We start from the raw sequence: 17,165 nt of genomic DNA, 5'->3' as shown, positions 1-17,165 counted from the left end.
CTTAGCGTACTTCTACACTGGGTTCTTGGTCGCATCTCCTAGCACTGGTGAAATCACACGCCCTCAGGAATGAAGAAACTTTTAAGGGACTCGGGGTGGAAGCAGCTCCATGTTAGTCTTGCCCGTGGATCTGTTTGAGCTTTGTTTTTTTTTCTAGTTATTCTTGTGCAATGCGTTTTTTATCACCTCATTTGGCCACCTTTTTGTTTTAGAATAAGGATCTTTTGCGCACACTTAACTATTTTAACTGTACCATAAGCACACCATAAAAAGTCTGTAAAATTTTTCTCATTGAATGACCAATCAATATTTTTTGGCGCACTTTGGAAATCAGTGTCATTGCGAGAATGAAGGCCAAATACTACTACTACATTAGCGACACGCGCTGCTGAGCACGAGGTCGCGGGTTCGATTCCCGGCCGCGGCGGTCGCTTTTCTGATGGAGGCGAAAAGCAAAAACGCCCGTGTGTACGAGATTTCGGCGCACGTTAAAGATCCCCAGGTGGTCGAAATTAATCCGGAGCCCTCCACTACGGCGCGCCTCATCGCCTGCGTTGCGTCGGCGCGTTAAACCCTACAATCAATCAATCAATACATTAGCGACACACAATATGGGCAAAAAGAAAAGTTTACAGCTTGTTATCAGTATGGCTGTATGGCATAAACCAAGCCATAGCTCCCAACTTCAGAGCACACCTTTTGCGGCAAGTGCTGGTGGTGACAAATTGTGTGGTTCCAGCAGCCAACTGCCAGAGAAAAAAAACTATCTTTGTCAGCAATAAGTTGCAAATAATTACAACCTAAGCCTTATTTCTTGGTATCGAGGCAATGAATTACGAGATGATTGCAGAAACCACTACACTTGAACCGGAATTGCACTAACCTCTATATGACGAATTCTTGGATATAGCGAAGTTTTTCAACTCCCCGTTGCCACCCCCATTGAAGCCGACTTGTTTGCGACCTCTATGTAACAGAACGTCACTGCGGTTAGCCTTGATGTAACAAAGTTCGCGGGATGATCAGTCATTGTTATTTTGCACACTTCTGCTCAGAAATCGGGGAGGGGGGCAAGGTGAACCTGACTAATTTAGCGAATACTAGCAGTGCCGTAACGAGTGAGCAATAATGAATACTTCTCGAATCGACTAAACACAAAATTCATGAAGATAGTGATGATGATGATGATGACGACGATAATTAACGGAGGGGTTAGAATCATGCTGCGGATAACGAAGCAGTCGTGGTTCTGGTTGTGTAGTGTGACACCATACTTGCTAGCAAGAATAACTGCCCTTCACTTTTTCTTTTCGCCCACACCACAAACTACCGTGCGTTCTCACGTGTGAGTGCGGCTTAGGCTCCAGTTAACGTAATTTTGCGGTGTTAGGCCATCCTTTCGGCTTGCTGTCGCGCATCTTCACTTCTATCCGTGGTATTGGTTCTTCGGTGATGTATGCTTCTGGTAGAAAACGAAAAGCTCTATCGTTTCAAGAAAAGTGCTCAGTTTTAAATACTGTCTTCTCTGGAGAGAAAGTGGAATGATGATGATAATAATCACGGTATCCTCGAAGTTTTTGGCATGTACCCACACGCGGGGATTCGCCAGGGCTAATTCAATTGCTGAAATTCGCGAGGATCACAAAATACTACTTCATGACCCGAAAGAACAAGGCCGTAAAATGAAACTTCGTTATGATTAAAGCCCGAATTACCGATTATTTCTTACCCTTCAGTACTTAAGGCGACCTGAAGCAGAAAGAAAACCTTGAATACTAAAAATATATCCCTTTTTGCATACCCCAAATTTATGGCGGTAAGAGATAATATAAGTGCAACCGATAATGTCAACCCCAAACGCTGAAGCGGGTCTTTCAAAAAACAGCTTTCTAGCATCCGAGAAGCGCCGACCAGCGAGAAAATAAATGTTCGATGGTTTCCGAGACATGGCAGCGCATATATAGTTCCGTAGGTGAAAGCCCTGTTCTAAACAGATAGTAATTTGGTCTTGGAATCCTGCAGCGCAGCTCGGTGAAGGTTGCTTCGCATTGCCGAGAACCACTAAAATGAATATTCCACCCAAAATTTAAATGTTGATAGTGCGTTTGAACGAGTAGCGTCTAATTGCCAATAACGTCGTAATCTTGAAGATGCAAAAAGAGCCAGATGAGGTACGCCGAATTGAATGGCAGCTGCAACAGCCAGATTAGCTAAATGATCCGCAAGCTCGTTCCCCCTGATGCCCGTATGTTTCCGCCTTGTTTGAAATCCCAGCTCGTCACCCTCTTAAGTGCGGTAACGATCATCAAGTACGCATAAAAGAACCCTTTCGGCATGATTTTTTCTTGTAACGCGTCAAGGCGCCCCAAAGTATCAAAAAGAAAAAGTGATACTTAAGTTACGTTTCTTAATACGTTGGTAAGTGACCGTGGTTTTCTGAGGCGCCGTGTAGTGCCAAAGCTCGACCAAAAGCTTCCCAGACGCAACACACGTAGTTTATCGCTGTAAAATCAGCCATGAAGGGTTTCACCCACGAAGGGTGAAATTACCTTCACTACTTTCTAGTGCTTTTGCTTCGTTTCTGCTTCATTACCGCGAGCCTTAACTAGAAGCCTGCATGTAACGAAAACTTGGATATAACGAATATCGTTTCATCCAGGTTTAACTGTAGTGAATGAGTTGTTAGTGACGATGAACATCAGGTAAAGTCAGAGGGTGACACCCACGATCCGCGGCCGCATTGACGCATTGATGCATATTGCCTGCACCCACGTAAAAGCGAACGCGATAAGTAATGGGAGCCCTCCAAAGGTTCTACTGTGGTAAGACGTTTTTGGCTGCCGTTTCGCCTAAATTAATCGAGGCATCATAAGGACAGAGTGCATTCGCGATTTACGGCCGGAGATTCGATTACTGCAAATTTATTTGACTGTGTACAGTGAACGAAAGATGATTTGGTAATAACATATGCAGCAGCAATGTAGGATCACGCACTTTACAGTATAGTTGGTTCTTCGAAACCACAGCGCTGTAGGATATTGTGATTGCCACTTTGAAATGCGTTAAGTCTGACATTAGGAACCACAATTCTTTATTGCTATCCCGGTTGTTGTTCCCAACCTTGATTTAACCAGGCATATTTCGCCCACTCAGCGACCACTTTGTTGACGGTCGCTCCGTATTGCTGGAAAGGAAGCACAGAAACCATGTTATTTTTTTCGGACGTTTAGCGGTTTCCTTTGCACGCACAACCGCCAGATATTTGGTGCGCTGCCATAATATTAAAACCTATAGGCAGTATTCATTGAAACCTTTACCTGTAAATTTCTTCGCTTGGCAACACGGGAAATGGCCATAGACATTGCCGCTGCGCTACAAACATGGCTCAGCGTGTGCAACTGCGCCCGCAGGCCGAAGAAAACAAAAATAGTGGCGTGCATCGTGTTCTCCGATTCAACCCGATTCTCAAAGGTGGTGCCAACAGAGATGTTATTAATCGCACTGACATTGGACTCGAGGCTTTACTTTGCGTTCGAGGGTAGAGTTGGAACGTCCAATACAGAGCATGCGCTTAGCACGGACAAGTACCGCCATCTCGCGGAGCCCTCCGTAACCAGTAACGGTGCACTCTCATTGTTGCCTGCATGCGTTGCGAGCCTCCGAATACGAGCAATAATTTGCCAGTAAGCTAACGCCACCGATTGGATGGTATGTTATATCAGCGTAAGTACATATTGTAAGTTGAACGCCGATAATACATGTCTTATTTTAGGGTTTCTTTGAAATAAATAAAACGACTTATTTCATTTTTTCAGACAGCTGCCATAACTACACTGGGCATGTAAGCTACAGCGACTATAGGACGTGCCTTGTCGGAGTACTTCCGTACTATCAGGACACCCGTAAGCAAACTTTCCTTCATACGTGGTAAAGAATATTTACTAACAGTCGCTGATGGCCGGAAATCTCTATAAAATTGCTTAGTTTAGGATCTGAAAAAAATGTAAATGGAGTCGCATACCGAAAAATTTTCACGGGGATGGTGTAAAAAGACGGAATGGGGGGCCGGCTTTACGACATCAGGAGACTAGAAAAAACTCAAGAATCGTTAGTTTTTTTATACTTACGAAGGTAAAAAAAACCTGAAATTTTGTTGCAATTTTGAACTTTGCCAGGCTAATGTTGCTGCAGGTATTTTGAATTCCCAGCAGTGTAATTGCGAATAAATGCTGGAAACTTCATGCTGTGTACTTTCACGAATTCCGAAAATCTCCTTTTTTTTAGGCTGTGTGATGCTGTGTGTTCATAGGTAGGTATTTTAAAACTACGACATCTTGCGTCGCGACAGTATCTTTGTTCTCTGAGAGATATACAAGCCGTTGGCTAATCGCGTCGCAACGGGTGTGGTAGTGTCCCCTGCTGGTGAATCAGCCGTAACAATTGGATGGATGTTCGATCGCGTGCGGCAAAGTTGTTATCCCTTGCTTTTTTTCTGAGGCGTACTTCAATTGGTTTCGCGGCATTGAAATAGACGCTTAACTCGCCACCGCACTCGCGACCGTGCTAATCCTGTTGCGATTGCACCATTTTCTTGTCAATATTACTATGCCTGAGACACCTTTCCAATCTCCCTTGCGAGCACAAGATAACGCTCGCATTGTAAACTCGCTTTGCCAAGTAGCGCTTAGCATGCTGACATTACTTCAACATATCTTTAGTGGTTGGTTGGGCCTCTTCCTACCGCCAACTTTGTCTCTTTTTCTTCAACTTTCCAAGCACAAATATTCTCTATTACGTAAACGTGTTTTGTGCCCTGGTAATTTTGAGGGTGAAATTCTTTCTGCAGGGCTTAGTATATGCCTCTTACATACGTTTGTTAGTTCAAGGCGCGAACGCAATGGAGTCGATGATACAGTCGACGTTTAATAATACGGAGGAAAGAAGAAGTTGAAGAAATATGACGCGGGTCAGCCATTATTGACACTGCAAACAATCTTGAATATTCTAAGAGATATACGAATCGTTACAATCCTGCTCCTTGAGTAAGCCCGATCGCGCGAATATTGAACATGGGACCGTAAGTGGAGTATTAAAGAGTTGATGGCCTTTGCAAATTTTAAGGCTCTTGGACACCGCGGGAGCTGATCTTGACCTACGTATTCCTTGTCGCTGCTCGTCAGGTCCCCTGGGGATTCGTTGACCGTTTTGCCTGACTCAACGCCCTTTGTTGAAGGTGCAGACGACGACACATACCATAAATCTTCGCGGGAACTTTGCGCTCCAGAGAAGACGACGAAGAAACCGCTGCACCAGAGAAGCACAACGAAAGCATCACCACCTCACAGCGCCTCCGTTAGGCGAAATCCCACTCTAACCAGCAATTAAGGCAACCACGTACTCAGCTACTTTCCAAGCGGAAACCACCCTCTTGTAGAGAACGATTAACAGATCGGAATGTTCGCGCGTAACAATCCAGCCCTCAGTCAAATGAGCCCGTACACTTTTGCAAACTGCATTTCGTTTAAAGCAAAGCACGTGTGGAGAGAAGTGCACCTGAAGAGTTGAGTCAATGAAGCTGATAACATATCAGTTCTGAGCCGTTTCATAAAAACGGGCGCCATAGCACTTTACAAAACAGAATAAATCAAGTAGAGGAACCTATTTACCTGGTTAACACGTAGGAATCTCCCCCGACTACTCCTGCAAAAAGGTCACTTAGAACGTCATTATCGTCGTGAAACCTGGTCAAACAATGGATTTCCTTTCTCCTACCAACTGCGAGCCTCCAACGTACCGAAGACTTTGGAAGTAAGGAACCCTGTTAATAACGTTTGCCTCAATGAAAGCCCCTTCCTTTGTGCACATTGGATGATTTTAAACAAGGTTCTACCTCTACAAGGAGACGGACGGGTTTTATACGCCTTTTACGGACGCCCAGAGCAAGCGTTTCAGCCAGGAGTTACAACAGGGCGCTCAATAGAAGTACAAGTCGAAGTGTGCACTCTGGAGAGAGGGGAGCACGTCAGGGCAGGCGGGGAATCCTCGCAATGGTTTCTTCAATAGTTTTTTTCCACCATTCAAACCAAAGAAAAAGCAACACCAAGCCAGCCAGTGTCACTGCACAAGCTGGGTGTCAACATCTCGCTCCAGACTTGAGGGGTTTTCCAGAGACAGAAACGAGACATGACCAAAATACAGCTCCCGTAAGAGAACACCCAGCCCCAAGTGAAGAGCCACAGAAGATGCCACAGCGGTACAGGTGAGTTAGGCTCATATGATCTGTCCACGTGCTCATAATTGACTGCTTCCCTAAATGTCCTCATGCATAAATTTCTAACGTAGCTTAAACGACTGAACGCGCCTTCTCTTGCTCAGATCAGAGAACATCAGGAACACAAATACCATATTAACCTGTTTGGGCTAAAGGAAGATATAACGCAAGGGGCAGACTCCAGGACAGAGAAACGCAGGAAATCCTAACACCCCGCACCAAAATCCTCGCCAAAACCGATTTCAGAAACAGCTTACCCTTGTGCCAGCCCGATAAAGTTTCCGGTGCCACACGATACTACGCAAAACCCCTAAATCGTAAAGCAAGTGACTCTAATGTTAAAGGATTTTGCGGAAGGATTCGACAAATAAGAAGTCCCAGGAAATACAGAAAGTGCTTGTGACTCCCCGCCAAGACGTGGAGCCCTACAACAGGCCAACATAGCGAAAAGAAGATTCCACCTCTCAATATTGCAACTCCCGACAATGGGCGCACACCTTCGCAGGGGCCATATCTCATCATTAGGTGATGGAACGGGGGGGGGGGTGAAACAAGAAAGAGGACAGCTCATTGGCTCAATAAGTTGCCTCGGTTTAGGCGTTACCCTATATCATTACCCTTCAGGAAATCAACTACTCGGGTTTATGACATATCAAATCGGACCCGCCAGTTCTATCGCCACGCTAACAAGCAAAGAAATCATATCTATCCAGCATCCACTCCACCAGTCGGGCCAAATCGGAATGCCTACGCAAATGATCTCGAGGAACGTTAAAGTGACGTGCAGCCTACAATTATAAAAAAAATATTACCTTGACCGAGACAAAGTGCCAACCTCTCTTACATCATCAAGCAAAAAATGGGACTTTATTTCCTAACCCCTCCGCATCATGGAAGATTTCAATGTGGAACACGGTGGCCTGGATACAGCTACATGAACAAGGTAGTAATTGCTTTGCAATCTATTTTTGAACCAGAAACTATCACCCTGCCGACAAACCCATACACACCCATGCCAATAGTTCAGTTCAGCTCAGTTTAATCAATGTAAATATCTAGATAGGTATACAGGAATTGGGATAAAATTAGTTAAACATGACTTAACTAGGGCCCAGATGATTCATGGCGTGGCTTACATGGCATTACGTACCATCGAGAACCGTTTCTTCCCTGGCAAGTTCCCTGATCTCACCAAGACAAGTTACCTGATCTTACCAACCCTACAGGGAACTTCACAACGATGTGGTCTCACAGAAGAGAGAACCCGAGAAGCAACCAATTCATCCTAGGCACGGTAAAATTTGGAGAAAAGTATTCTATACCAACGTTCGCGAGCGAAAAAAGCAAGATTGACTTGACACTGCAACCACATGTCATCCATCCCTCTAGAGAAATAGGCCATCGAATTTCGCGAGGATATCGATTGCGTGGCCAAAAAATACATACAATTACTACTAGCCTCTGTTTATATCAAGGACTCCTCGACCTATGGGAAGCGACAATAAGCCTCATCAAAGTCAAAAAATAACAGTGCCGCAATCGCCGTTTGTGAAATAACATAGCCCTTCTACCAGAATAATCTCTGCAAGGAAATCTGGCTAGCCCTTTGCGACTGTACCCGCGGCCACTTCAGTATACCAAAGACCTAGACACTGCTAAGAAGCCTCACACACCCTTCACAAATCAAGACCTAAAGAAATGATACCAGCAAAAAAAAATCCACTCTCACTCAAGAGATCCCACTGCCCTTTATGTAGTACGTCCTCTAAAAATATCTCCCTGTTCATAGCAAAACAGCATTACCATCGTTCTTTGGATAAGCACATCAAAGCCTGGATGAAGACATTAAAATTAATGTAGTAAAAGCGGCACTGAAATACATCAGAAGCAACAGTGCCTCAGTGGTGAACGACCTAACAAACAAGGTTCTGGGGAACATGGATGATGATTTCATTATCGACCTTAGCGGTAACCTCAACACACTACGGAGGTCGGGCAAACTTAAAGGATGGAAGATGGCAGAGGTGTGCCTTATTCTTAAGCCTCAAGGATTTACCAGCACAGCGAGCATATAGCCTTTATCACGCACGCGAAGCCTGCGATAGCTACTACAACATCGAATGGGCGCCACAGTCCATATAGACAAACACAAGGAAAGAAAATAAACGACACAGCACTGATCAATCCAAAAGCTCCTTGACTAGAGGCGTTAGACGTAGAAAGGAAGGACGTTGACGGTACCATGAAATAAAAGACGTATTGCAGAATGGCTCTTGTTTAGGCGTGTTAGTGCATATCTGGAAGAGATTCGGCTTGAATTTAGACGAACACAGGAAGAAACCTCATTCAAATTCGATTATGAAGGACCTCATACACAAGCGACTCATCCTTGTGGAGCGCATCATCTATAAACGGGTACAGCACAACAGTGAACAGAACATGTTCACACATTCCTTGTGGGCATTTCGAAATCACCCATCACGCAGGACATCTTTCTTCAACTTTTCTGTTTCCTTCTTCAGAACATCCTTTTTATTATTCTGGAAGTGGTGATGCTCAGAATCGGCGGAATACCAAGACCGCCATCTTTTCCCTACATTTTGAAGGGGCGTTAGACGTTGTCAGCCACCGAGCCATACTAAAATAACTAAATCGCCCTAAATGATTTCAGACTTCCTCGATGGCCGAAGAGCCAATGAGAAGGTAGGAGACATTACCTCAAATGCAGTTTATCAGGGCAACAAGGGCACACGCTGCGTTTCTTCTTTTTAATTTCTACTAACACATCCACGCTCCGTTTCTTCTTTTTAATTTCTACTAACACGTCCTTCATCACCGGCCTCTCAACGCCCACTGCAGGGCAAAGGCCTCTCCCATTATTCTCCAATAACCTGCTCCTGTGCTAACTGCGAATAATTTATCCCTGCAAACTCTTTGATCTCATCTGCCCATCTAACTTTCTGGCACCCCCTTCGACGCTTGCATTCTCTAGGGATCCACTCTATTACCCTTTATGGACAGCGGTTATCTTGCCTTCGCATTACATGCCCTGCCCACGTCCATTTCTTCTTCTTAATTTCTACTAATATGTCTTTAACATTAGTTTGCTCCCTGACCCACTCCGATCTCTTCTTGTCCCTTAATGTTACACCTATCATTTTCCGCTCCATTGCCCGCTGAGTCGTTATCAATTTAAGTTGAACCCTTTTAGTGAGCCTCCAAGTTTCTGCCCCGTAGGTGAGTGCCGGTAAGATGCTGCTGTCATACACTTTCTTCTTCAGCGACAATGGTAGTCTGCTATTCTTATCTGAGAATGTCTGCCATAGGCACCCCACCCCATTCTGATCCTTCTAATTATATCTGCCTCATGTATGCGATTGTGGGACACAACTTGGCATAAGTAGACATATTCGCTTACCACTTCCAATGCCTCGCCACCTATCTCAAACCGCTGTGCTGTCCCGAGATTATTGATCATTACTTTGGTTTTCTGCGTATTAATTTTCAGGCCCACGGTTCTACTCTGTTCGTCGAGTGCGGAAAGCATGCTTTTCAATTCGTCCCCCGAGTTACTTAGCAAGGCAACATCATCAGCAAATCTGAGGTTACTGAGGTATTCTCCATTAACCCTTACTCCCACCTGTTCCCAATCCAACGCTCTGAATACTTCTTGTAAACATGCTGTGAATAACATTGCAGAGATTGTGTCTCCGTGTCTGACGCTGTTTTTTATACACATTTTTCTGCTCTCCTTACGGCGGATGGTGGTACATGTGGACCCATAGTAAATATTCTCGAGAATTCTTACATAAAGCTCCTCTACACCCTCGTTCTTTAATGTCTGAATGACTGCTGAGGTTTCGACCGAATCAAATGCATCCTTATAATCTATGACGGATATATAGAGAGGTTCAGTATACTGCGGGCACTTCTCTATCAACTGATTGATCGCTTGATAATGGTTCTTTATTGAATAGCCTTTACGCCACGCTGTTTGTTCTTTAGGGAGACCGACATCTGAGGTGGCAGAAATTCTGTTAGGGTTGAGCTTGGTTAGTACCGCGTAGGCGATTTACAGTTAGCTGATTAGCATGAAAGCCGGGCTCATGACCCTTCGTGTTTGGAGCTGCCTATATATGACTTCCTGCTCCCTGCTGAGCCCTTTACAGGTTGGCGGGAGCGCACGTCTGGCGAGCCGATAGGCCTTGGTTATCTCGTTAATGCTGGTAATTCGGTCTCTTGTACTGAACCGCAAGTGACCACCGCTCGACCCGGCATGGTCCGTTAGTTATTGCGTGTGGCTTGTGTGGTTTCGTTACGGTTTACGTTGGTGTCCTACACTTTACCTGCGTGTGCCAGAAACCACTCTATTCTTGCCGTTTCCAGGTGTCTCGGTGTCTCGTTTTAAACCATCGTCGCAGCAGCAGAGACCCTGCCTGGGGCAAAGTTCCTGATTGCCTGCCGCCAATCGCTCAGGGCAGTGCCGTAGCACGGGTGTTTGATTGCCAGTGCGATGGCCAACTCTTCGGCCTCTTCGGGTGTACTGATCGTCCTGCTGGCCTCCGCTCTGACGCTCCCCCGGCATCGATAACAACCATGGCGAAACGTCTTTCTCTCGCATATTCGGCAGCATCCACCTAACGGGCACCCGTGTCACCGGCGTGCAGGTCCGCGCCAGCGCCTTGGCCATCGCCTTGCGTCTGCCTTCATTGTATTCGGGGTGCACGTTACGCGGGATAGCGTCCACGCGAATTTTGCTCCTTATCTCGTCCGGGACGGGCGTCTTGGCTCCTTGTTGTTCGTGATATCGTATTCCCAGCTTCTCCAGGATTCTCCTACCGGGCTGGGGCATAGCAAGCCTCTCCAGCTGGGCAATTTTCTGTGCCTCGGCGATTTCGTCGAGGGTGTTGTGGGTGCCCAGAGTGTACAGCCTCTCCGTGCTGGTGGATTCGGCAACTCCGATGGCCATCTTGTATGCCCTTCGGATCACTAATTCGAGATTGTTCTTTTCGTGAGCGATGTAGCGTTGAAGGTTCTGGAACCACGTCGGACGAAAGGGCTCAGGTAGACAGTTTCATACGAATACATACGAGAAGGGAAATATGATGCTGTCATTAGCGGCAGTTGCGGGCAACGACACTGCCGCTACCGATGTTCTCGCCTACTTGGCTTAGTTGGCCATGAGGCTTCTTTTTTGTCCCGAAGCTAAAATCGGCAAAAAAAGGGTAAATATTTTTTCTTGTTCATGCTACACGAAATTTCTAATTTTCCCATGCAAATAATTGTTCTGGGGTCTAATTTTTACAGTACCAAAACAAATTTAATTAATCTGGTGTATCAACACTGTTGTGCTTTTGTAGCTACAAAGTTCCAGCCTTTTCATGAAAAATGGCAAGGATAAGCCGAACGTGGCTGTCCGGTACATGACGGAACGCTTGCTCAAGCGCGGCTCGCCTAGACAGTGGCGCACGATTACCCTCTGGTATATATTAGCAAGAAACTCTATGGGCTGAGGAGCAAATCTTCGGCTTGTCTCGCGCCACTCGCCTAGGCTAGTCTTCATTGGCGTCTCTTGGGCTTTGGCGACGAGGCGGCGGTGATCGTCCAGTTCCGGTCTCGGCAGCGCGTGGCTGCCCGGCGCAGCTTCCTTATCCTTGAGGGCCGCGTCCATGCCGATGTGATGCAAAGCTGGGGCCAGCATGGGGATGAAACAGCAAACTCCACCAAAGGTGTTGCCTTGGAGCAACGCAAAATGAGATGTGCCATGACTAAAGATGATAATCTATCTATTTACACCAGATACATGGCGGCCATGACAGAGAACGTGCTGCCTCCGCGCACACACATCTTAATTCTCAACGGTTTAGAACAAAGTGGTGTGTTGAACGGCATTTTCAGTGTCTTCTGGTTAAAACATGAAGTAATTCAGATACACATGCGCAAAGAGTCATTAAGTGGTTTACTTACACGCTTTAAATTTGGGTGGTTACTTCAGCGACCCAGGTTTCTTGTGTGTTTATGGAACCTGTGCTTTTTAAGACAGCAGGGTAATTTAGTTTAGGCGCAGGAACCCGGTCCCTGACGACAATTTGAGGGCGCAATTTATGAAGTCATGAGCCTTATCGTGTACTACAGTTACCGAAAGTTTGAAACAGAGATCCTGCACCGGTACAAATGGGCCAAAGAGAGTTACATTGAGGTGCCCGACGTTGTGTATTTCGTTCCGATTCAGCACGGCGTGGTTCCAAATGACTGTGTGCTCATTTCTAACGCACCTTAGCGATGATAGAGGGCTGCACAGTTTGTGACTATTTAGGTGTGTTTTTCATATCACGCAGCATTCGGGCATTGTTTGCAGGTGACATACATAAGCTTATGGGTTTGGGGCTTTTTCGACGTTTATGTAAGAAACCTCTTTCTCCCGTTTAGTCCTGACATTATTTATAATTAATCAAAGGTGCGGGCATTTCTCCCATATACGAAAGCTGAAATTGTATTGAATACTCCCTGATCAATTGTCAATCGCGCAGAAAGGTACTAAATTCATTTTTTTTTCTTTTGCAGTGTGTATGCTATGGATTACGAAGTCAGTTGTGCAGAACATACCTAAGGTGTGCATGGACGCGTTTCGTGCTACCTGCGGCGAAGGATATCCAGACTTCAGCCAAGAACTCTGTCAGTACGCCTGAAAAATGAAGGATACTTTTGAAATATGTGGCATGAGTGCATTGTTTCTAATTCTATGCCGCTCAACATAATAGAATAAAAGCTAGCAACTTGTTTTTCGAAAGACGTCATTATTGTGTATGTTTTGTGGTAACGAAAAACGCAGTTCTATACAGTTTCCTATAAACTACAGGAAAATGTAGCAGCCTGTTTTTCTCAACACGTCAATAATTGTGTATGCCTTGTGTTAACGAAAAGCTCCCCATACAAAAATGCTTCTTTACATTCTGTAGACGCTCTGTTGACATCCTACCAACTTTGTTGCTATTCTGCATACTCTTGAGTTCTATTGACAGTTGTTCGTAAAAAGTATATTGAATATATGTTGACACTCGTCAATTGACTGTTGTATATTGCCGCGAACCAAGTATGGGTTCGTTTATTGTTTGTTTTTACTGCCGGGCCACGCCCGGCTGTGTTTTCTGCGTTCCAAACGAAGCGCGTATTACATTCTTTACGTTTATGCCGCACGGGCTATCACATTCAGATAAGCAGACTGTTTCGCCCTAACGTCCCTAGCCCAGAATAATCTTCTGTGATCTACAATGTTCTGGATGTGAATCGACGTTTACAGAAACACTTGCGCCGAAAGATAAAAGCCTGCAGAGCAGACGCCGGGCATTCTTGCGACGACACTCGCCTGTGCTAGTCACTTTGCTGACCGCTGCTTCGCCGCCTCTGTATTCTTTTGAGTTGTTAGGGGAGCACAAGTTCGCTCCAAACTACTTGTTTCTCCTTCAAGACAACTGCGCGAATTGACTTCGTGACAATATAGAAAGTCTACTTAATCTCCGTTGACATTTCTCTGTTGACGGTTGTATATAAAAGTGTAGATAATTTATGTTGACATTTTAATTTACGAGCTTCTGTAGGATGACTACTGAAAGTGTTTTGAGATGCTTTGTCGCAAGTTGAATTGAACGCAAATACCTGATTCCTTCGTCCTGGAGTCCGATTTGAATTAATTCATATTGGTTTTTTTCTAAATACCTGGACAGGTTCAGAATAATTCGGGACAAACTATTTACATGACTTTAACCAAATTACATTACTTTGTTTGAATCACGTTTTAAACACACACACAGACACACACACATGCTTCTTTCTCTCTCCCCCTCTCTCTGCAAGTATCTTCACACTTGTGCGCTCCAATAATAAAAAGTAGCAAAGGGAGCAACTTTCACTGTTCCTACCTCGAGCCGCGCAGTTTCTCCCTCGGAACAACCAGTTCGTCCCTCAGCCGCTCGGGTTGGTCCTTCACTACTTCCTCGCTTTCACTCTTCACACTGATAAACTTGGCTAATCAGCGGTTCCGAACAAGCGCCAGCAAGTGCCGCCAACCACTCGCAACCCGTCGTCACTGTGTTTTGATTTGCGCAAGCTAAGTGCTACATGGTTGAAAGGAACGAAATATTTGCGTAAATTTCGCGACAGACTGCTGGACGCGTCTCTAGCAACGGCGATAATCGAACATCGTCCGCTATGCCAACCTAATCCGGCCGGCGCAGATGTTTTGGCCGTGCTCGACCAACCGCCCCCGGCGCCCCACCCTTTTTGCGCACCTCCATGAGAAACGCGTCAATCACTGCAGGCAGCCAACACGCGGCGCCGGTACTTTCTTGCAACCCGTTCCAGTTTTCCATTTTGTTTGCTTACAGCTGGCAACTATCAAGTAAACAAACAGGTTTGTAGAATCGTTTACGTCCCAGTGTTTCCCGGTATTGTATTTTGGAAATAATACTGCGCAGTTTTGTAAACATGCAATGACAGGGACACCACACCGCGGCATCGGCATCCCGCGGATGGCGGCTATATATACATGAAGTGCACTGCTGCGAAATTTGCGGTGATGATGTCGTGATTCTTTGCGTTTGTGTGTTTTCAGCTGTGGCACGTTTCTGAGGTGAGGTGTTGCTATGTTACATTTCAGAAAGCGAGCGTAGAAATGTACGCCTCCGGAAAATGTGTGAACGCTTATCTCTTGAATTAGCCGATTAGCCTGAGCTGTTGCTGGTTCCTTTTTCATTTTTGCTCCCATTGCACGGTCTTTTAGAGAGAAATAATAATGACCTTCAAGTAGGCTGTAATGACAGCTCGGTCCTGTCAAAAACGCTTCGGTCAGCAACAGTCATTGAGTATAAAGTCTACACAAAACTTTCTGTAGAAAGTTTACAAACACGTTTCTGTTCAAACACGGGGGCCAAGAATTGACAAATAGTTGGTTGGCTGTTGATAGTAGCTCTATAGACAGTAAGTAGACAGTCTACTTAATGTTGGTAGCTTTTGTCGACTTTTGTTATCAAACATTGAATTCAATGTTGGTAAAAAATTTTATGAGAATCAGTTCCTAAAAATCAAGCTAGACCCTTAGTGGAATATTTGTCGTGATTGTAGATTGTAAGACTAGTAAGGTTTGAATTTTATATTCCCCAATCAGTAAGCTGATTCATTAAAACCAAAAGTAACTCGCACCGCTTGCATTGTTCGTCGCAGCAGATACGCTTTCACGGTTTTCGCGTTGGTTCTGTTGCGATTTTCCAAAAGTGGCCATCAAAACGCAAGAAGCCATTCGGGAAAAACCTCTACGAATGTCACTCATCCTGATAAAGTGTATTTGGACGAAAAAGAGGAGAACTATTGAAGAAATTTTAACCCTATGTGTTTGGACGAGACCCATGGTGAATGGCTGGGGTACACTGTGACTCCCGAATTTGAGTTCTACATGTGGTTTATGGCTGCATTCTGAAGTAATTTTAGATTTACTAGAACAAATATGCAAACATGTTTCACTGTTTCTTTGGGAAATACCATTGTTATCTAGAAACAAGGGCAGACAAGAGAGGAATCAAAGCTGTTCACTCAATGACCACCCGTGCAGCCAAATTGCTGATTGTAGCTGTGTACGTTTTAATAAGAAAACGTGCTGGCAGCTGTGCATAATAAATAGCCAGCGCAGAAATAATTGCTTGCGACAAATAGAAATGCAGCTTAGCTATTACCGACATGAGCATACAAACAGCGCCAAAAACGAGGACTGGAGTTAAGAAAATCGCGGGGAAGGGCTGACAAACATCACGTCATATCCATACCGTCTCGTAAATAGAAACGTTTTCAGACACAAAATGGTACAGAAACAAAGGGATTACAAGCTGAAAAATAGAGAATGGACGGAACTGCCCTGTGCCGTTTCCACGTCTGTTACATATTGTGCCCTGCTTCAGCCATTCAAGTACTTTATCTCACCGCCTGTTAAGCCCGCCGACGGCTGTATGATGCACTTGTCATTCACACAGAAATCTGAAACGCTTCGTATATGTGCTGCATGCCTCGTATATTTCCTCGTATATTTCCTGCGTGCCGGCATCACGGCGCCATGTTCTAGTCAAGGCAAGCATCTGCACGATGCGTAATATAGAACGACCTTGATTCGCGTGCGTGTTTCTAGTGAGCAAGCGTCTTCATACAGCTCGTCGTTCAAACATCTTCCGTTTAGCCCAGTAAACGAGCGTACAAATTGAAGTAGAATGTCGGGCTCAACTTCACTTTGGCACACCGTAAAGCGTGTGGGATGTTTAGTATTACACGTTTTTTCTTCCTTTCGCAACTAAGCCTTTACTTTTCGTAACAAGCTCCTAGATTCGTTTCTTGCTGAAGAAACAACGTTTACGCAAGCCCTACTTCCCAAATTTTTTACCCGTTCGGACACACCGTGAACGAATTGTGTGGCCCCTAATTTCGTCTTGTTTAACTGCCTGTCTAGCTCCTAGGTTTTTTGGTTCCTTTCCGTCATTAACTTGCCGAATAGCCTTGCCAGTAGCGCAGTCTTTAGTTCCTTCCGGAATCCTGACATATCCAAACCCCTCACCTGGGCATGAAAACTTGTCGAAGATTTGGGAGGGCACGAATGAAGCAATGTGCTCTTTTGAGCCTCATGGCCATCCTGCTCTTAACCAATTGGAGCACGGCGACGAAAATGGGAACAGACATTTTTGGGAGCGCGGTTTGCGTTTAGCAGACCTAGTCTATTGAGAAAAGAAGCCTAACTTGCAAAAAGAAGGGGTAATTTGTTCCCATAGTTCCCTCATGTGGGTAAACACCTCCAAAACCAAGGCAAATACCCCAAAGGTTTGCTTCCCATGTGCCGCTGGTCACCGTCCAGTTTGTAGAC

At 45.2% G+C, this 17,165-nt stretch overlaps 1 protein-coding gene across 1 annotated transcript in view; it reads left to right on the top strand.

Moving 5' to 3' along the window:
• LOC144172976 (uncharacterized) overlaps window positions 1-13,038 on the top strand; it is a 30,495-nt gene extending 17,457 nt beyond the window's left edge. The window contains exons 4-5 of the mRNA XM_077701563.1: window positions 3,816-3,902; window positions 12,836-13,038. Coding sequence (XP_077557689.1) covers window positions 3,816-3,902; window positions 12,836-12,960 — 212 coding nt within the window. The 3' untranslated portion in view covers window positions 12,961-13,038. The remainder of the gene's footprint in view (window positions 1-3,815; window positions 3,903-12,835) is intronic.
• The last annotated feature ends 4,127 nt before the right edge of the window (window positions 13,039-17,165 follow it).

The sequence above is a fragment of the Haemaphysalis longicornis genome, unplaced genomic scaffold (genome assembly GCF_048455015.1).
Source record: "Haemaphysalis longicornis isolate Haplotype H1 unplaced genomic scaffold, Haemaphysalis longicornis Haplotype H1 scaffold_28, whole genome shotgun sequence".
Classification (NCBI taxonomy): Eukaryota; Metazoa; Arthropoda; class Arachnida; order Ixodida; family Ixodidae; genus Haemaphysalis; species Haemaphysalis longicornis.
The sequence above is the reverse complement of the archived record's forward strand: the minus strand, read 5'-3'. Positions and strand labels throughout refer to the sequence as shown.